The 21,569-nt window shown below is 44.7% G+C and overlaps 1 protein-coding gene across 1 annotated transcript; it reads left to right on the forward strand.

The window, feature by feature from the left end:
- The first annotated feature begins 3,147 nt into the window (after nucleotides 1–3,147).
- On the forward strand, nucleotides 3,148–21,432 carry ece2b (endothelin converting enzyme 2b). The gene is made up of 19 exons (XM_076146088.1): nucleotides 3,148–3,414; nucleotides 9,590–9,676; nucleotides 10,548–10,683; nucleotides 10,888–11,103; nucleotides 11,310–11,434; nucleotides 11,794–11,940; nucleotides 12,884–12,949; nucleotides 13,543–13,731; nucleotides 14,686–14,828; nucleotides 15,279–15,393; nucleotides 15,538–15,648; nucleotides 15,810–15,908; nucleotides 16,103–16,180; nucleotides 16,318–16,418; nucleotides 17,666–17,776; nucleotides 18,293–18,360; nucleotides 18,678–18,868; nucleotides 19,043–19,138; nucleotides 19,285–21,432. The coding sequence occupies exons 1-19, from the start codon at nucleotides 3,382–3,384 to the stop codon at nucleotides 19,459–19,461; spliced, it is 2,289 nt and encodes a 762-aa protein (XP_076002203.1). The 5' UTR covers nucleotides 3,148–3,381; the 3' UTR covers nucleotides 19,462–21,432.
- Nucleotides 21,433–21,569: the final 137 nt, after the last annotated feature.

Consider the following 21,569-nt stretch of genomic DNA (forward strand, 5'->3'; position numbering starts at 1 on the left):
TCTCTCTCTCTCTCTCTCTCTCTTCTAATTCATTGTGAAATTTGGTGAGACCTGAGCACACACTAAAACATGCACCCATAGTGTGCATATTAACCAGAGCAGCAGCCGCTGTGGGTTTGTGTGTGTGTGTGAGTTTGTGTGTTTGTGTTTGTGTGTCACCCTCCAGCACCTGGACTCCACAGGAACCTACGCCAGGATCCTGTTTGTTGACTTCAGCTCTGCCTTCAACACCATCATCCCCTCACTGCTGCAGGACAAGCTCTCCCAGCTCCATGTGCCCGACTCCACCTGCAGGTGGATCACAGACTTCCTGACTGACAGGAAGCAGCACGTGAAGCTGGGGAAACACATCTCTGCCTCACGCTCCATCAGCACCGGTTCCCCTCAAGGCTGTGTTCTTTCCCCTCTGCTCTTCTCCTTATACACAAACGACTGCACCTCCAGTCATCAGTCAGTCCAACTCCTGAAGTTTGCGGACGACACCACCCTCATTGGACTCATCTCTGATGGGGACGAGTCTGCCTACAGGCAGGAGACTGACCGTAAATTGGTGCAGGCGTAACAATCTGGAGCTTAATGCTCTGAAAACAAAGGAGATGGTCGTGGATTTCCGACTGAACACAGCCCCACCTGCCCCCATCACTCTGTGTGACTCCCCAGTTGACACTGTGGAGTCCTTTCGTTTCCTGGGAGCCATCATCTCCCAGGACCTCAAGTGGGAGCTCAACATCAGCTCCCTCACCAAAAAAGCCCAGCAAAGGATGTTCTTCCTGAGGCAGCTGAAGAAGTTCAGCCTGCCAAAGACATTGATGGTACGCTTCTACTCTGCCATCATTGAGTCCATCGTCACCGCCTCCATCACCGTCTGGTACGCTGCAGCCACTGCCAAGGACAAGGGCAGTGTATCATCCACTGTGCCGAGAAGCTGATCGGCTGCAACCTGCCGTCCCTCCAGGACCTGTACGCCTCCCGGACCCTGAAGCGGGCAGGCAAGATTCTGGCCGACCCCTCCCACCCTGGACACAAACTGTTTTTAACCCTCCCCCCTGGCAGAAGGCTGAGGTCCATCAGGACCAAAACCTCACGCCACAAATCCAGCTTCTTCCCCTCGGCAGTGGGCCTCATCAACAAGGCCCAGGTCCTCCACTGACCTCACAAAAACCCCTGCACATTGACTTTATTTAACAGTAGTCTTAAGTTAATTTATTCAATAATCCCCTGCACGTTTTTTAACACCTTATTCATCAGCACTCATTTAGTTAACTTATTTAATTTAGTTTAATTTAGTGTGTTTTTAATTTAATTTAAGTATTCACCAAGCTGCTGTTTGTACATGTTGTTTTATGTTGCTTTATATGTTGTCTTCTGTTGTGTTTTTCTATATGTTACACGTTGCACCCAGAACCACAGCAAATTCCTCTTAAGTGCAAACTTAATTGGCAAATAAAGTGATTCTGATTCTGATTCTGATTCTGAGAGAGAGAGAGAGAGAGAGAGAGAGAGAGAGCGAGAGAGCGAGAGAGAGAGCACACAAGTGTGTATCACTAATTTGCTCTCAGCAGTGAAAATGCAGCAGATTAGTATGCAGTCAGCAGAAATTTCCTTTGTAATGGTAGAGAAGTGACCCCCCCAAAAAAACCTTTTTAACTGCTCCAGTTGTAAATGTATTCTGCTGCTCACTGACGTCAGACTGCAGCAGGAGAAGCTAATCATTGTACAGTGTAAAGATAAATGCTGAACATTCAGGTTCATTAACTTAATTCATGCGAGGAATACAATAACATGTTATTTGTCTCTTTGACCAGCAGGTGGTGGTGTTTCATAACATTAGCGACCAGAGCCCACTAAGCGTCAGAGACAGAAGAGAATAGAGTAGAAAGCAACACAGTCTAATCCCATAGCGAGGCCCAGACCCTTGTGTTGCGACATCTTTATAGTTTTACTTGAATCTGTGCTTACATGTTGCACATTGCAAAAATAATGGTTTGTTAATCGAATCAGATCAAAACGATCAACACATTTTAATCGCAGTCAGCTTTTTAACCCACAATCAAGCTCCACTATTTATTTATGTGAATTGTAGATGGTCACAAACTAATAACAAGAATAATAAATAAAATTAAAAAAGTTTAGACAACCTGCTCAGTGAACTTTGTACTGGTTGCATTTTAATCAGATATGCAGATTTGCATGTTTTTCCCTGGCTGTCAGGTCCAGGTGAGGAAGAGGCCTCATTAGCTGAACCGTGGCCCATTTTGTTTTATTGTTGAATAATGACATACAAGTAGGAACAAATGCATAAATGAATCAGTGTCAGTCAGCAGTGCCCTCTGTGTGTGTGCGTGTGCGTGCGTGTGTGTGCGTGTGTGTGCGTGTGTGTCCCTCTGTGTAGATGGCATCTGGAGGCAGTGGCTCAGTGGGTAGCGCTTCCGCTTGGGAACCGGAGGGTTGGCGGTTTGAGCCCCTGCCGAGGTGCCCCTGAGCAAGGCACCGAACCCACAATTGCTCCCCCCTCTGCGAAGGGTGGTAATGTAATGTAAGTCGCTTTGGATAAAAGCGTCTGCCAAAATGATCGTAATGTAATAATGTAATGTAATCTACCTGGCATCTACCACTGCCATGTAGATGCTGTTTGACTGGTTCCTGCTGCAAGAGAAACTGGATTCCATTGTAATCAGTCTGCAACAAACAAATACACACACACAAACTCACACTAACTCTCTCTTGTTCACACACTCTTTCTCTTACATGAATACTGTAAAATTGCAACCGAAACACACTCTTCTCATCTCTGTCTCTTTGACACACACACACACACACACCCATTTACAGTTTTGCATGCACATATATTTACACACGCACGCACGCACGCTCACAAACATACAAATTGAAACTCCCTATTTATCTAACACACTTTCTCCCTCTGTACAGACACACAGACAGACAGACAGATAGATAGATAGATAGATAGATAGATAGATAGATAGATAGATAGATAGATAGATAGATAGATAGATAGATAGATAGATAGATAGATAGATAGATGCCGGCGCTGACGTTCAGCCGTGCTCTGATGACGTCAGCTCCTGTGTCTCCGGGTGTGTTTGTTTGTGAGAGGAAGAGGTGGTTGGAAGTTGGGCGGGGTTAGTGAGGACAGAAGGAGAGAAGGAGGGAGGAGAGAGGTTTTCTTTCCTCCTCCTTCAGCACAGATTCCTTCCTGCTGCTTCCCCGCGACAAAAGGACGACGAGGGAGAGACACGGAGAGACAGACAGACAGAGAGACAGGCGGACCGTCAGACAGCGGGACAAGCGGACCGGCAGACCGGCAGGGAGGATGGGCCGACGGAGCGTCCGTCGGTAGCGCTCTGTTCCAGCTCCAGGATGAGCGTAGTGCTGCAGGACCTCCGGAACTCCGTGAGTACACATACACACACACTCACACACACACACACTCACACACACACTCTCGCACACACATTGATTTGATTGACAATAAATATCTAGAAATCAGTGTTTGGTTGCAGGAGCGTTTGTCTGGAGTCTTCACATCTTTAATGAATCACTGCTGCTCTGTTTCAAACACACAACAGATGTCCACTTTACACAAAATGAGAAAAATGCATTTTAAACCTGTTGGGTTTGTCAAAGAGCGAATAGTTGATCTGGACAAGAGGTACAAGCTTTTCAATGCCACAGTGTAATTGTACCAGAAAAACACACGCACACACACAACCACACACACACACACACACACACACACACCTGCACAGGTTTCATCTCCGGCTTCCACAGCTGCACACAGATGTTTTACTGAAATGAAAAAGTAAAGAAATTCTATAAAACATTGCAGATTTTATAATAAATCACATATTTCTGAGGATGTGGCTTTAATTCCTTTGTTTTGCTGCGAAAACAAATGAAATGTGTCTGAATCATGCTGTAGTTTCTGGGTCTAATCATCATAAATGTTCAGTAGAGCAGTAACGTCTCACCCTAACACACACACTGCCAGCATACGTGTGGGTTAACAGAGCTCATCTGCCACGCTGTCACACCAACCTTTACCTTCATCTTCATCATCAACCCCAGCTGGCGACATCACATCACGGTCAGCTGATTGGCTCAAAGATGTGATGTCGTGCGAACAATGATGGAGAGCAGTGCTGTTTAGAAAGAGATATAACCTCCAGAAAAGGACAAACAAAACAAAACCAAATCTGGAATTCATTAACGTTCTGACCCAATATGTCATCTTGTGTGAACCCTCATGTCATAAATCTGCACCAACGACTGAGAGGGAATCTTCTTAAGTGGCTTGATCTCTCAGAGCGAGTGACCAAAATGGAGGAAAAGCTGCTGCAGACCTCTGTCCTCTGTCCTCTGTCCTCTCATGTCCTTCAGCTGATTCAAGTGCTCTGTCTCTTCATAACAGCCGCTGCTATGATTGGTAACTTAGACATTTGTTTATCATATTTATATATAATACATTTCCTCCTGTGTTCCCTCAATGGGCCTTTATAGACAAATAATCAGATTACAGTGTGTGTATAAACGTGTGTGTGTGTGTGTGTGTGTGTGTGTGTGTGGGAACTACACCTCTGGCGGTCATAGTGGACTGAGTGAAAACACTTACATATATATCTCATACATACATACTTAAATAGAAATATATGGAATTGTGATCCCTGCAGTGTTACTTTTGAAGGTTTATATTGTCACACACACACACACACACACTTACAAAACCTGAGACACTACAACCGAATCCACCATAAATCTCAAGCAACCCACCCCCACTCTACCAGTGACAGGGGGGCTGGAAACACGCAAATGGAAAAGAAAAGCAGTAATGAAAGTGATTGACAGGAAGTAAGAGGGAGAGAAGAAGTGGAGGACACAGGAGGAAGGAGGTGATAGGAGAGGAGAGGATAAGGATCTGTGGCTAACATGAGCTTTTAGTGAGAACATGCTAACTGCTTTGTTAATGGCAGTGGGAGTTAACTGACCAATCAGCACACGGAGCCATGGAGACCGCAGCCACTCCAGGAATGACAAAGGGCCAATTTGACAGGAACACACACGCACACACACACACACACATAGATTCCCTCCCCCACCGGTGACAATTCCACGGAAACCTGTTTCCTGGTAGCTCTCATTCACTTCCTGGTAACTCCTCCTCCTCTGGCTCCTGATGAAGATGATGATGATGATGGTGGTGGTGTTGCTTCTAGTGATGATGATGTGAAAGTTGACAGCTTTGATAGAGAATTATGAATCATGGGATATAATGATGCCGATAGCTGTGGGGAAGAGAAAGAGGATTATAGAGATGAAGAAGACAGGGATGTTGATGAAAGAGATGAAATGCGGCCAAACCCCGTTGGCACAATGTGACATGAACACACTCCTCACTGTTCCATGAGTAGGGGCATAGTTAAGGAAACAAATAGTTACTTAACCAGTTTTTCAAGAGAGAGCACAAGGGACCTTACAAATAAAATATGACATCATCGGCATATAGAGAGGTTCTGTTTTCCACTTGTTCAACATGAAACCTGAATTGATTAAACACTGCTATCATATTCCTCCATTCAGTCAGGAGCCAATGATGGCGTGAAGGCCGACTTACAATTAATATTGAGCAGATGACGCGGGTTTGAAACTGAAAACCATCTGGGCACAAAGCCTGTGTGATCAGGGTGAATGGGAGAGCAAACTCTGTCACTGAGCCCACACACCAGGATATACTGGTCGTGGAATTTTAGAGAATAAAATAAGCACACGCTCTTGAAGTAGCTTCAGTGTAGTTAGTTACTTTTCCTCTGGATCTTGTAGTGTTGACGACTACTTTATTGGCAGAGTAGCTTGACTACAGCTTGACTACTTTAAATCATGAGGTGCCTGTCGCTTGAAAAGTTATTGTAGTGTCCTCAACACATAAATAGCCTTTGCTCTTGTGTCATACATGTGTCTTTTGTAGTCATATGTCAGCATTTGGATTGTGTTACTGTCGGATGTTGGCTCCATCGTTGGTTTCTGAGTGTTCTGAGTTCGGAGGAGATTATTCTGGAAGATGAAGAACTCCTCACAGCTCTGAGTTACAACTTTCTATACTGGGCTCACCACTTATCAATCGAGGCTTGTGCAGTAAACAGCTGTGTATTTGTTTGGTAATCTGTTTATTTTAATTCAGTTTAAGACAGCTTAATGAAGGTGTTCCATCAGTGAAGTGAGTTTCCTGTAAATGGGTGGTGCTGTTTCCTGTCTGGTCTTTGGCAGGTTTTCAGGATCTGTGTGTGTTATACATAAGTGACATTCTGCAGCTCTGACTGAAGGCCGTCCTGGTTTATCATGGTTACACTGCCACACTGGATACATTTCAAAATAAAAGCATATACTATAACTCCATTTACAAACCGCTAGATAAAAATGTACCTGTTGAGAATGGTTTAGTCCACCTGAGCGCCGTATGATTCTATAATATACTAGCCCTTCGTGTGTGTGCGTGTGTGTGTGTGCGTATGTGTGTATGTATGTATGTATACCACAGTAACAGTAAATCCTCTCAAACGGTGGTCAGGCTAATCCAGGCTAGTGTGATTTTATTTTTTTCTCTTTGCCTGGCAGTGCTGACCCTGTGTGTGTGTGTGTGTGTGTGTGTGTGTGTGTGTGTGTGTGTGTGTGTGTGTGTGTGTGTGTGAGTGAATTTGTAGTTGGGCAGGGATTTCCTGTCTGCAGCTCTGCTACTTCCTGTCTGAGACGCCCAGTTTGTGTTTTTTTTGAGCAACAAAACAAACCCCCAACCTCCTCCAAGCACAATGCCCTCTGCTGCTCCTCTTCCTCATTTTAGATCATCACCATCATAATCATCACCATCATAATCATTATCATCATCATCATCATCATCATCATTATCATCATCATCATTTTCCAACAAAAACACCTGGAACTTCTCTTTCTGTTCACAAAAACAATCTGACCTTCATCGTCTTCATCACCATTTAAAGTTGTTATTTTAATCGGCTCATTTCACTATAAATTGTTTAATTAAGTGGGAGGAGTTGTGGGAAATTGGCATCGGGAGGTATAGGAGCTGTGTTTGTGTTTGTGTGTGTGTGTGTGTGTGTGTGTGTGTGTGTGTGTTTAGCACTGGTCCAGGCGAAGCAGCTGTGTTTCCTCACAGAGCGGCCTGATGATGCTGTATTCACATCCTGTGGGATGGAAAGGTCACCATGGTAACAAACTGCAGGAATTAAAGTGATAGTTCAGAATTTCCCACGTGTACTCATATTTGCTGCATCTTTTGAGCGCAATATCTCCTCCAATTTTGACCCATCAACTCTTTCCTTGACACAAGATTTGCACGCAACCGAGTGTGTGCTGCTCCGACATGACTGCAGGTGGATATGTTCCACTAAACAACCCCATTTAATCGAAGACTCAAACCTACATAGAACATTTACTGCAGAGCATTACAGCCCCCTGGCTCCCTAAATGGCAGAACTAGCAGGCAGGTCAATGAAAGTGGCACCAGAGGACAGTTTAGTGCTCTGGTGCAGAAAGTAAACAAAGTGAAGGAACTCATTTCACCCAAAGTGATTGAATGTGGTGTGTTTTGTATTGTCCTGTAGTGTTGTGCTGTCGTGTCACAAGACGAGCTTACAAGCTTCTCTCGCTGCAGTCTGACGGCGCGAGCTGCAAAAATCTGCATGCTCGGTCCACAAATGCACATATGCAAGCACGAGCGACGCACATGTGTGTAGTTGTCGGTGAGAAACCCTCTCCTCCCCAAACTCACAGGGCCTCTTTATTTTGTAAACGATGCTTCAAAGACCTGTTGTGAGGACTGTTTAGTGCACTGACAGCAGCAGGTCTCTTCAGCCGCGTCTCTAAATGTCATCTTGTTCTTCCTCTGCCTGTCTGTCTCTGTCTCTCTCTGATGTTCTCTGCTGCTTCCCCTGCTGCCAGTCCCCACATGTCTGTCTTTGTCTCTCTGTCTCTCTCGCTCTCTTTGCTCTAGCGACAGGAAGACCTTGGCGAAGAGAAAGCTGACATCATCCTCTCTCTCTATCTCTCTCTCTCATTCTCTCCTGCTCTCCTCTGCTCCCTTTAAATGATGACGCACAGAGAGGGAGACAGAGAGAGAGAGAGAGAGAGAGAGAGAGAGAGGTAGTGGGTGTGCGAGGTTGCTAGGAGATTGCAGAGTGTTATATTCCTCTGTAGAGGTTGATGTCACTGAAAGAAATGACTCCCGTGTCTGCGTGCGTCCGTGCTTCCGTCTGTGTGTGTGTGTGTGTGTGTGTGTGTGTGTGTGTTATTAGATAATGTCAGTGAATCATCATCATTCAGCTGTAGAGGAGTCCGGTCATTGCTTATGTAACCCTCCTGTCTGTCTCTGTTTCTGGTCTTTATGTCTCCTGTCGGCCTCATTGCGCCGCCGTACAGCACATGCAGTCAGAGCTCATTAAAGGATTGTGTAACCGGGTTAATTTTCCCAAAGAAATCACATTAATGTTTCCAGGCTGATAAGCTGAGTATGTAAATAACACTGATTAACACAGTAACAGAAGGACAGCAGTGCTATACACTATGTACTAGAACACACACTTTGATGAGCTTTCTCCCCCCTGACTGATACAGTACATCAGCTGATACGAAGTAAACACACATCTATCGGTATCATTGTGTGTGTGTGTGTGTGTGTGTGTGTGTGTGTGTGTGTGTGTGTGTGTGTGTGTGTGTGTGTGTGTGTGTGTGTGTGTGATTGGGGATGGTACTCTGTTGGAAAATAATGGTCTGTCCCTTCAGGTGGGTGAGTTGCTGTGAGTTGCTGTGTTGTTGTTGAGGTCTTGCAGGATACAGAGTGACAAAGAGGATGTACTAGGCTGTTTAATGAGAGTAAAGGTGGAGCTCAACTCGTGATTGATCTACATTCTAAGCCGTACTTGTGTTGTGTGTTGGAATGCACACTTAGGCGAACACAATAAGCCAACAAGCCGTTGAATTGACAGCAAAACCGCATTGTCAGTGAATGCTGGTGTGTCTGAACTTTGTGGATAAGTCGCTCTTTGTTCATAGTGGAATCTATTAGCATCCTACAAGAGGAGCTGGAGGAGCAATGAAGTCTAACCTACACTAGCTTTACCTAACATGACGACTCTTTGCATGGTAACCAAATCATTTCAGTGTTAACGCAGTGAAACAACTCTGTTTGTCAGGATCAATGTGGCTGATAGAAGCGGAGCAGTGAAACATCTGCAGCCATGTTTACCTCTACCCGTCTGTCTGTTTCTCTCATGCGCTCTGGCTCTCTCTCTCTGTCTTCCTTCAGGGCATTGTGCTTATTGTTTACAGAGACCCAGAGCTCAGCGTGTGTGTGTGTGTGTGTGTGTGTTGTGGGGAGGGGAGGGGGTTGTGTAAACACAGGAACCCAAGATTCATTTGATCACAGTTAAATATGTCCTCATGCTGAGAGTCCTCATCCAGAACTACAATCCTGTCTATGTGTCGATTTTTCTTTCTTTCTCTTTCTGCCTGTCTGCCTCTCTCACTCTGTTTGTCTGTGTGTCTGTCTGTCTCCCTGCAGATGTCCAGCTACAAGCGAGCTACATTTGAGGAGGAGGAGGTGTCCGATGCTCCAACTGAGGGGACCTTATCTCCCGACAGAATGGAGGTTAGTGAGCATAACACACACCCACACACACATATTCACAAATGCATGCGCACCACACATACACATTGGTTAATGATAGAGATTCAGCTGAATTCTTGTCTTGGTAAACACAGTTGAATCACACAGTGTTTATCCTTGAGTGTGTTTCCAGGATCAGGACTTCATTAGATGTTGTTTATTAGAGCTGGTAGGAACATGTGCACTACGGTCCCATTATGAGACATCACCCAAAGTGGGATGTATTTCCTGAATCTGCAGCTGATGACATCATGGTCAGGTATTTACCAGACTGCCTGAGCACAGCAGTTTCTCGAACGTCCCATCGTGTGAGGACTCTTCACTGAATACAGCGAAAAAAACTGCTAAACGGATTTGCGTATAATTCACCAAAGGTTACTCAAACATGAATCTAAATGACTCCATGTTGGGGTTTGTCTGGAGAAGTTCTCCTCCATGTGACGCATGATGATGCAGAGGCACCGTCTGTTTGTGACTACAATCCAAACAGCATCTGCTCGTCTTCTCAAGGAGTCAGGGTTCAACACTTCTCACTCACATTCAGATTCAGAAACAAACATCAATCTTCAGGTTTGTCTCGACTCATCAGCTGGTTGGTTAGTTGGACCGGGTGCAGGATGAAGACCTGCTAGACCCAAACGTGACCTTCTGGCTGCTTGGAGCTATGATCTGCAGGAGCCCTGAAACAGCAGACTGGTTCCATCAGGCCGAAAGACCTCAGACTCAGAGGTCACTGTTTGGGGTTTTGATGATGTGGTCTCTCTCTCTCTCTCTCTCTCTCTCTCTCTCTCTCCTTCTCTCTCTCTCTCTCTCTCTCTCTCGCTCTCTCTCTCTCTCTCTCTCTTTTCCATAGGTCGGTTTCAAGAAGGGAGGTGTGGATGTTTTCGGCAGGAGGACCCAGCTTGAGGTTTTGTTGTCCGCTCTGCTGCTTGTGGCTCTGCTGGCTCTGGTGGCTTGTGTGCTGCTGCTGGGACTTGGATACACCACAGGTCAGAAACCAACTCTTCTCCGTCCCTAGCTCCTTCTCATTTGCTTCTGACTCTACTGCTCCCTGTAATATCACAGGAAGAGCGTTCTGAAATGAGATGGTTTCAACCCGAATTCAAAACCTGACACCTGACTCTAAGGTTGTTGTATCCTTATCTGTTTCCTGTTTGGCTCGGTCCATGTTCCTGTCCTCTGATGCGCTGCAGACGGTGGGCGGGGCCTATGCTTGTCGGAGGCGTGCGTCACCGTGGCCAGTCAGATGGTGGAGGCGATGGACCGCAGTGCCGACCCATGCCAGGACTTCTACCAGTTTGCCTGCGGGGGCTGGGTAAGGAAGAACCCGCTGCCGGACGGACGGTCGCGCTGGTCCACCTTCAACAGCATCTGGGAGCAGAACCTGGCCCTGCTCAAACACCTACTGGGTGAGACAGCCGAGAGAGAGAGACAAAGTCAACCCCTGTAGAAGTAGCAAGATGTTCTCCACAAGATGTTCTCTCCTGTGTTGTTTCTGTTCCTAAGTTGATCAATCAATACAGATTTAATGAACCATGTTAACAAATGAACACATATGCAGAAAGAACCTCCATGCTGGACCCTCATTGCTTTACTGTGATGGTTTGTATTGTAGAGAACGGGACGTTTAATGGAACCAGCGAAGCAGAGAGGAAAACTCAGGCTTACTATCTCTCCTGCCTCAACACTCAGAGGATCGAGGAGCTGGGAGCTCAGCCTCTCATAGACCTCATTGCCAAGGTAACTACTGATACAGCTCCTCACCATAGCAACAGCGTCATTAGGCACAATAGCCTAACATCATTTATGCCCGCCAAGCCCCCCCAAAGTGCTGTCAGCACTGTGTTTGGTTTGGGAGCAGCATCAAAACTAGACAGAGTTTTAGACAGAGTTTTATATATTTTATGAAGCCTTTTCTCTTTAATCTCTAACTGTATAAAACAAATACAGTTACTGTAAACTTTTATTTTTGAAAATTGATATTAAGATTAACCAGTAGTACTATGTATGATGACGTTACTAGTGCTAAAACTTACATCAAGTCTATCTGTTTGTTTTTGTCTACCTGTCTGACTGCCTGTTGGCCTGTCTGTCTGTAGATTGGGGGCTGGAGCATGACAGGACCCTGGGATAAAGAAAATTTCATGGAGGTTCTGAAGGTGGTCTCTGGTCCCTACCGGGCCCTGCCCTTCTTCAGTGTGGGGGTCAGTGCTGATCCCAAGAACTCCAACAGCAACGTCATCCAGGTAAGACCAGAAGAGACAGGGAGGCTGTTAGAATGTCGGTGCATTGGGACAAAATGTAAAAGGTGAAATGAAGGCCGCAGGTTCTAACATTGGCGAGGACATTTGTTTGTTGGACAATATGTACAGCTGGGCAGCTGCACACACTGTCTCTTCCTCTGTCATACAGCCTGATTCAGCAAAACATTTACATTAATTATTCATGGCATTGTTATTTATGTATTTGATTATATAACGCATATATAATCTGTAACCTGCATGTATGACCTATATAACCTTCCATTTTAAAACAAAAAACATACAAAACACACCAACCTGGTAACGCTGCATAGACCATGTGGCATTTACATGACCACGACCTTTAACCTTTTCCCTACTGTCCCTACTGAAATCTACACCCTTGCTTGCACGTGTTACTTCCCATGAAAAACTTTGGATTTATCAAAACAAACTTTATGGGAGCATGTGTGTATCACTATGGAAACGGAGCCATGTGTAAGCACATTTTGCAATGGATTTGGCAACACAGAGGGAGAAGCAGAGAAATGAAGCCAGATTTCTCAATCAGCCTCATTCTACCTTCAGCCTGTCAAATACAGACTTCTGATAGAGACCCACTCTGACTTAGCAAACATCAACGTTTACACGATCGTAGCAATGTCTGTCGTTTAAGCCAGCACTTTAAAATAGCTCCGTTAAGGTTATACTACTGTGATTAATAATCCGATCTGCAGTGACCTAGTTAATTACCAATAAGTTCAGATAGCAGTGGCACATAAAGGTGCTTTGAAGCAATAGGTTAATGGTCTTTAGATGCTCATTAGAGAATTGGGAACCACTTAAACCTCCGATGATCTCTGCAAAAGATCAAGTATTAGAGGTCCGGCTTGAAGTCAGACATGATTTGTGCTCTAACTCTACCCCCATATTACTCTCCTCTGTGTAGGTGGACCAATCCGGCATCTTTCTGCCTTCCAGAGACTATTACCTCAACAAGACGGCCAATGGGAAGGTGAGAAGCCTTCCTCACTAAATGATCTCTTCTAGGATGATCCCTTACTTAAGATTGGAAAGATGTAAGTCATAGAAGATTTGTGCTGTTGAAATGACACACAGTGATAAAAATGAAAAAATGTGTGTATTTCCTTCATTTGTGGGCAGTTCCTTATTGCTGTTATACACTATTTCAGTTTAGTTTCATAGATCAGCAGGTGTTTATTAGCAAGTTAACTCAACTGTAGCTTTACTTCCCAATATTTTCTGTCTTATGAATGTAAACCCCATATTTTCCTTGATGGCTCTTTGCAGTAGGATCAGTAAGTAACGGTCTGCACAGAAGGTTCACAGCAGAAAACAACTCTGCATGCAGCAGTAAACAGCTTTAGCTCAGTCAGAGGATTACATTTCTCCAACAGTCATCTTGACACACACACACACACATATTGAAGCACATTGTGATTGTTAATGGGTTGTTGATGAGGTGGTTTGATTAAAGACGCAACACGTCTGCGCTGCCTCTGAACTAAAACAAAGCTCCTCTTCTGTGGATTAAGGAGGTTTTGCATCTTGGCATTATCTGATACTGTCCTGTGGTTCTGGTTCTAGGTGTTGGCAGCCTACCTGGACTACATGGTGGAGCTGGGGATGCTGCTGGGAGGAGAAAGGACTTCCATTCATTCCCAGATGCAGCAGATCCTGGAGTTTGAGACACTTCTGGCTGAAATCACAGTACCACAGGACCAACGGCGCGACGAAGAGAAGATCTACCACAAGGTCACCATCGCTGAACTCCAGGTGAGTCCAAAAATTAGAAAATGGTGAAAGTCAGAGGAACAAAGGCTGAACAAAGCCACAGACATGGATGCAAAGTAGACCTGCTCACATGATTATGTGGCAGGCTCACAACTCATCAATCAATGCAGATATTTAATCATTTCTACAAAAGACAACAAGCACTTTATTAAAACTATTTAACTTTTTTTTTTTTTCTAATAAAGCTTTATTTATTTTTCCAATTCATATTGTTTGAATAGTTAAAGAATTGCTTTTTTCCTTTGATTTATATTATTATATTGTAAGTGTCATTTTATTTTTTGGTGATCTCTTTGTTTGTAAATAAATGTAATCAAGCAGAGAGAAAATAGGTAAATATGGGATAATTGTATGGCTGTTATATATCATGTTATTATGTTATGATGTAATCAGTGCTTTGTGCTCTGCGTGGGCCTGCTCGGCTCTCTGCTGCAGCTCTCTCCTGATGCTTATGATATCACCATGGCAACTGTTGCTGAGAACTGTTGCTAGGCTTCTGTGTCGCAGTAAGAGAGAGAGGGACAGACAAAGTGAGACAGATGGGCAGCAGCAAAAACAGATGCACAGGGAGGCAGACAGGTCAGCAGATAGACAGACAGAGAGACAAACAGGATCATGTCATAAAGCCCCGAATCCCAGAAGAAGGCACCCAAAGACCTCATACCTCTGCCAAGGCCAGCAACCTTCCAATTCACATCAAATTTAATAGGTGATGGACCAAGATCATCCCAAACTTTTTGTCAACATAATAATAAAACTATTAATGCTTTTATTTTGGGTGAAATGTCCATCAGATAGATTTTATTCATGCTCTCCAGAAGATGTTCCTTTGTCCTTTTGATGATCCTGTATCCCTTTGGTAATGTTATCAGGACTTCAAACTGGCTCCTTTGCTGTAACTGTTGTTGTTTGTTTGCTTGATGTTTGCGTGTTTAGCTGCTGGCTCCAGCGGTGGACTGGCTAGACTACCTGTCGTCCTCTCTCTCTCCTCTGGAGCTGAATGGCAGTGAACCTGTCGTCCTCTATGCCAGAGAATATCTGCAGCAGGTGTCTGACCTCATCAAAAAGACAAACCACAGGTCAGACTCTCTGTCTGTCTCTCTGCCTGCCTGTTTCATGTGTTTCATCTAACCAACCATGACTCATGTTGTTGTTTCCTTGGTGAGTGAACAGCAGTAAGCGTTAGTTAGCGTAAACAGCAGTAACAGGAACAGATTGCTGCAGTAATAACAGGTGGAGCCTTGCAGGTATGCTAATGGTCATGTAGCTGAATCTTAATGGTCAACAAGTGACATGTGGTATGACTGGAGGTAACAACTAAAGATGTTAAACAATTTACAAGGAGCTACTTATTCCCTTTGATCTCTCCAGTCTAATCACATCTAAACACCTGTCTCTCCCCTTGTCTGACATTCTCCAGTCTAACCACCGACCTCTCCCTCTGTCTGTCTGTCTGTCTGTGTCTGTGTCTGTCTGTCTGTCTGTCTGTCTGTCTGTCTGTCTGTGTCTGTATGTCTGTCTGTCTGCAGCCTGTTGAATAACTACATGATGTGGACGTTGGTCCAGAAGAGTGTAACCAGTCTGGACCAGCGGTTTGAAAATGCTCAGGACAAACTGCTGGAGAGTTTGTACGGGACCAAGAAGGTACCAGTACTAATGTGACTCCCACAGGCAGTACCAACACTACGTATAACCCTTCCACCTCATATCCCAACCTTGTTATAATTCAATTTAATTGGTTTTCTCAACACTTTTGAACTGTTTTTGACTGGTTCTGGTTGGTTTCAGTCCTGCACCCCCCGCTGGCAGTCCTGCATCGTTAACACTGACGACACACTGGGCTTCGCTCTCGGCGCGCTCTTCGTCAAGGCGACCTTCGACAAGCACAGCAAGGAGATTGTGAGTCACTGCACTGTGGATGACACTGGATCAGTGTTTGAACACAGCTACTGACAATTGTCCAGTTAGCGCGGCATGGAGACCGGACAATGTGCAAGTGTCAGTCATCACCAACAAGCTGTGTCTCTTCCTGTCTCCTTCTCTGTCTGTCTCTCTCTTAGGCCGAGGGGATGATTAATGAGATCCGATCGGCGTTTAAAGAAGCTTTGGACGAACTCGGCTGGATGGACGACCAGACGAGACAGGCAGCGAAAGACAAGGTACGCAGACAGGGAGACAGGCGGGTTGGTGGGCAGGTAGACAGACAGGCACATTTCAAAAGACAAGATAAAGGGATACCTAGAGGGGTTGAAAAGCAGGAGGTTGGACAGCTAGACAGGCAGTCCGTCAGACAGACGGGCGGGAAACAGATGAGAAGTTCATTGATCATTATGTCATTATGTTCTTTCTTCAGGCTGATGCAATCTACGACATGATTGGTTTCCCAGAATTCATCCTGGACTCCAAAGAACTGGATGATGTTTATGATGGGGTGAGTGACGCCTTTCTTTCTTTCGCTCTTTCAGTCTTTCCTTCTTTCCTCCAGGTTCCTTGTTTGTGTGTGCAGCACTCAGTCAGTGTCAGCTGTCTGTGTTGATTCTATTCTTTTCTGTTTTGTCTGTGTTCCAGTATGACGTGTCAGAAGACAACTTCCAGAACATGTTGAACTTCTACAATTTCTCAGCCAGAGTGATGGCTGACCAACTGAGGAAGACTCCAAACAAAGACCAGTAAGATATACCAGTCATACATTTACATACATTTATTGTGAAGGTCATGTGAGCGCTACAATCAATTAGAAATCGGCGTGTACATCTCTAAGTAACACTAACAGTAACTGTCACTGTAAATGGACCCAGGATGTGAAGGCTCCAGCCTCTAAGCACTCTGACTTGGTTTGAGACTGAAGGTCCACTTGACCTAACACAGCTGGTCTTATATTATAGGAGGTTTGTTGAGAGACAGGGGTCACAAACACGCGGGTATAGAATCACTGATCCAGAAGTAGATGGTGTCTGTAATATGTGATCTTCAACACCAAGCTACATATTCCAGAGTCCTGGCAAATACAGGTTTTGCTCTTCAGGGTCAAAGAATGAGACTAAATCCTGATTATCCGCTATTGTGTAAAACATGTGGCGTCATGGATCCAAAGAGTCCCGGTAGCTGTAGAGATAGTTTGGCCTTGGCGGAGGCGAGTGCTCCTGTAATGTCACAGCCCTCCAGTGATGTCATTCAGGGTACTCGAAGGTCAGCCCCCCCCCGCCCCCCCCCCGCTGATAAGAACGACAGTGACACAAGCTCAGGGTGATGCACAGGGTTGAGACACACATGAGGGTGAGAGGTGAGAGGACTAAACTAACTGAAGGACACCCTGGGGAGACATAACAGCTCAAGGTTGAACCCTCTGCACTTTAAAGACAGCAAGCGTGGAAAGAGAAAAGAGAGTAAGAGAAGAGACAAGGAATGATGGAAACTGTCCATATATTTGCCAGCTGGAGGTCGCTGGCATGAGACACAAGAGCAACTAGGACCTTAAAAACAAAGGGAGGCACTTTGGGGCTCACGACCCTTTGTAAGGTTGTTATTGCTCATTTGTTTTAATAAAAGTGCTTTGTGAGTCTGCAACAAGTCCATTACAGCCTCTGCTTGCAAAATGGGGCAGCAAACAAATGAATTTCCTTTGTAAAGTTATTAGAACAGGGAATATTAAATTATGATGTTAAATATTGTTTTCTTCTGTTCAGCCAGGCAGATTCAAACCTTTTAAGTGCTTTCCTCCCACGATGCTTCACATTACAGCTCACATTGTTCAGACTGCAGCAGGAGGAAATGTTGCTCTGTTTACTATTCGGTATCGAGGTTACAACCAGATATGGAAAAGAAACATTCAAATGCAGATAATACAGAAATTAACTCATCCTCTCCTCTCCTCTCCTCTCCTCTCCTCTCCTCTCCTCTCCTCTCCTCTCCTCAGATGGAGTATGACTCCCCCTACAGTTAATGCCTACTACATGCCCACTAAGAACGGGATCGTCTTCCCTGCTGGAATCCTGCAAGCTCCCTTCTATGCCCAAGACCACCCCAAGTCTGTCTGCCTGTCTTCCTCCCTGTCTGTTTGTCTGTCTGCCTGTCTGTTTGCTTGTGTGTCTGTCTGCTACATACCTGGCTGTTTTCCTGTCTGTCTGTCTGTTGGCCTGTCTGTCTGCCTGCCTGTCTACCTGTTTCTGTTTGATAGGAATGTTTCATGATTATCCTGTACAATATGGAACATCCTGACATTCTCTTTTAGATATTAGTAGAGTATTAGAAGTAGTAAATTACGTTTGATCTTAATTGTGATTTTTCTGTTTTTACTGAGTACTTCTCTTACTGAGCTGTGTCTGTTGAGGTAGTGATTATTATGATGACCTTTCCTCTAGAAAGCATTTTACAGTTACTGGCAAGAAGGAATAGGTCAGTCATCACTGCTCTGCTTGTCCCGTCTTTGTGTTGTGGGCTGTAATGTAATGTAATGTAATGTACACTTAAGCCTCTAGGGACACCAGACATGCTTGTTTTTGTTTTCTCTATAACTTTTGTAAATGTTTGTTTGTTCTCACAGGGCTCTGAATTTCGGAGGGATTGGGGTGGTGATGGGTCACGAGCTCACACACGCGTTTGATGACCAGGGTGAGTAAGCACCAGAGTCCTGCAGGCCCGAGGTCTGCACAGGGCTGCTCTGCTCCATGCAGGTGTAAGACAAGCAGGGATATCAAGTGCTGTGGGAGATACACACTTAAATTTGATGTCAATTTACACCAAGATAATCACTTAAGCACAATTACAAATGACTTTGGCAACCTAAAGCCACACAGTTGCATCCACATCCAATCAGCTAGTTCAGATGTGTTCCCCCTGCAGAGGCAGCAGCAGAGGTTTGGTGTGTGTTAGTATGTTACAGTTAACATGGCGCGTTGAGTGACTGAACTGTGCGTTGTGTGTTTCAGGGCGGGAGTACGATAAGGAGGGGAATCTGCGGCCCTGGTGGCAGAACTCGTCGTTGGAGGCGTTCCGGCAGAGGACGGAGTGTATGACGGAGCAGTACAGCCACTACACCATCAACGGAGAGCACATCAACGGAAAACAGACACTTGGAGAGAACATCGCCGACAACGGGGGCCTGAAGGCAGCGTACAATGTGAGTGTTCGGAATTGGGAATATTCCAGCTAGAATTCACTGATGGAGCCAAGACCTTTGACCTTTGACCTTTGGTATAAACTTGCAGCAGGAGGACAAAACACCCCATATGAATTTACAGGACACCTTATGTGAACATTGTTTTCATTGTATTGTTACTCCCCTGTGTTTCAGGCCTATCAGAGGTGGGTCAAGAAGAACGGAGAGGAAAAGAGACTTCCTGCTGTCAACCTGACCAATGACCAGCTGTTCTTTGTGGGATTTGCCCAGGTAGAGAAAGAGCTGCTACAACTACTAGGAGACAGAATGCTATCCTACACAACAACCATCTAACAAGTATCTGTGGGTTCTTATGTTAACTCTCAGGTTCAGAGCCTAATTAGAGTTACTGTCACTGTCCTGTGTGTGTGTTCCAGGTGTGGTGTTCAGTCCGGACCCCAGAGAGCGCTCACGAGGGCCTGGTGACCGACCCCCACAGCCCGGCGCGTTACCGGGTCATTGGCACGCTTGCAAACTCTCCGGATTTCACTCGGCATTTCAAGTGTCGCGCGGGGACGCCTATGAACACTGGGAAACGCTGTGAGGTCTGGTAGAGAGACCTGTTAGTTGTTGACGGGGGAACCATCATGGGGGCTCCACAGACAGGAAGGGTTTCAGCCTGTTAATTATTAGGCCAGGCTGAATTAGTGCATCGAAAGGTCTGTAAACAAGTGTGTTTGTTAATGAGCAGGTCAGTCTCCTAATTAGATCAGCAGACATTTAGTTTGGGAGGAAGGTTGATTTGTTTAATAGACACGTCCGTCAAGCCCCTAATTCACAGATTGACAGATCAGTGTGTTTGTTATCAGGAAGTTTGCAGGTTTTGATTTTTAATGGTGGAAAGTGTAGTATTACAACTTTCATACAGTTATTGTAAATGTCCGTTCAGGATGGTCAGACTCATTTACTGTCTGGAAACATGGAAGCACCATTAAGAATGAGGGAGGAAGATGTTGGACGATGAAGAATGCACTGTCGAAAATTAGAATTATGCTTTACTATTATCAATTTTTCTGATTGATTATTCTGATTAGATTTGTTCTGGTGTGAGTGTGTGTGTGTGTGTGTGTGTGTGTGTGTGTGTGTGTGTGTGTGTGTGTGTGCGTGCGTGTGTGTGCGTGTGTGTACCCCCTCTCTCAGATGAAACCACTGTGATGACCTCATATCATCTCGTATTGTTTGTATTGCTCTTGTATCGTTCCATCATCAGTGATGTTACCGTGTGTCGATCACTTGTGGTTATCAGAGAGCGCTTCACAAAAAAAAAAAAAAGTGGTGTTCTGGAGCCGTTGTCTAATTGGCTGATGGGCGGGCTGTCATTGGCTGAGGCGTCACATCTGTCTGCCCGTCACCAACATTCACATTCACTGTGATGTTCATCTTAGGTTGACTCTTGGGATTTTACCTGATTTGACCTGCTGACTTTAGAACACATGATGTAATCTTGACTCGAGACTGCAGCTGAGTCTTGAAGGATCAGCTGGAGTTATGGCTCGTGGGAATTCAACCCTAATCTTTGCGGCGGTCTGTAAGAACTTTACTACACCTGCCAACCATGTGCCCCAACGCTTCTCACATTTATTGAGGCACCCTCAGGTCAAATTAGATTATTAGTCCCGCTCTTGATAAGATTCTAAGAATAGTGAAATCATCAGGATGTTGTGTGTTCTAACACTTATATATATATAAATATATATCATATGATACTGTTGTGATATAATGACAATTGCAGCCTCTTGTGGAGAAATCAGGGCATTTGACAGAAGGTAGCAAGCTCTCACTGTTTAGTTTGTTGTTGATAGCTGTTGTTATGAACCAGGTAATGATGGACTGAATAAATGATCCAGTTAGAGTCTGATGACCATGTTTGATCTCCAGGACAACATCGCCAGTGATGAAAAATGGAGGCAGCGGCCATACTGTGATTTATCTCAAACCACTACATGCCAACATACTGCAATCGAGACCACTGAAGTGTTGTTACAGTAACTGAATTGTCACTGATTCGCTTCACAATGAAGTGTGGAGCGATAAATTCTACCACTTATCATCTGTTCAGAACATCAGCTAGGAGGTGTTAAAACAGCACTGAAGGGTTTTTGACTTCTGAAAACGTCTCATCACTACAACTCGGTTTTATTCTCATTTTCTTACACCCACTTTAAAACTCAAACCACTTCATATGTCAGTGTGTGACAAGGTACAAGGTTCAAACTGGAATAAACCACTTCTTTATTCTTAAACAGTCAAATCAGAGTAAACATGCCAGTCAACACCAGTATTCAACACTCTGTCTTGTTTGTTGTGTTTTCCTGCTGAAGCTGCTTTGACCAAAGATATTTCTGTTCATCTACAAATTGACAAATCTGTCATGTTTACTCCTGTGTTTGTGTGTGTGTGTGAGTGTGTGTGAGTGTGTGAGTTATGGGTTATCTCTGTAATCACTCTGTAATTTAGACGACGCAGTAGAACAAACAGTTCCTGTACGAAGAATAACAGAAAATAAAAGTGCTTGTTGTATGTACGGCTTTTGTCCTGCAGGGGGAGACATTGTGTACTGTCAGTGTTAAAGAAACTGTTTAGCCAATAAGGGAAAAAGTAGGAGAAACTGTCATGGAAGTGAACAAAACTTTACTTACATTACTTTTTTAGGGGTGTGCAG

Source organism: Genypterus blacodes, unplaced genomic scaffold (assembly GCF_046128005.1).
Source record: "Genypterus blacodes isolate CSIRO-AG114 ecotype Tasmania unplaced genomic scaffold, CSIRO-AGI_Gbla_v1 ptg000032l_1, whole genome shotgun sequence".
NCBI lineage: Eukaryota > Metazoa > Chordata > Actinopteri > Ophidiiformes > Ophidiidae > Genypterus > Genypterus blacodes.

Excerpts from the sequence above, each read along its gene's own strand:
- ece2b (XM_076146088.1), top strand. The coding sequence starts at position 3,382 with ATGAGCGTAGTGCTGCAGGACCTCCGGAACTCC. Across the intron at positions 15,394-15,537 it reads GTTTGTACGGGACCAAGAAG|TCCTGCACCCCCCGCTGGCA; the intron begins GTACCAGTACTA and ends GGTTGGTTTCAG. Across the intron at positions 16,419-17,665 it reads AAGACTCCAAACAAAGACCA|ATGGAGTATGACTCCCCCTA; the intron begins GTAAGATATACC and ends TCCTCTCCTCAG.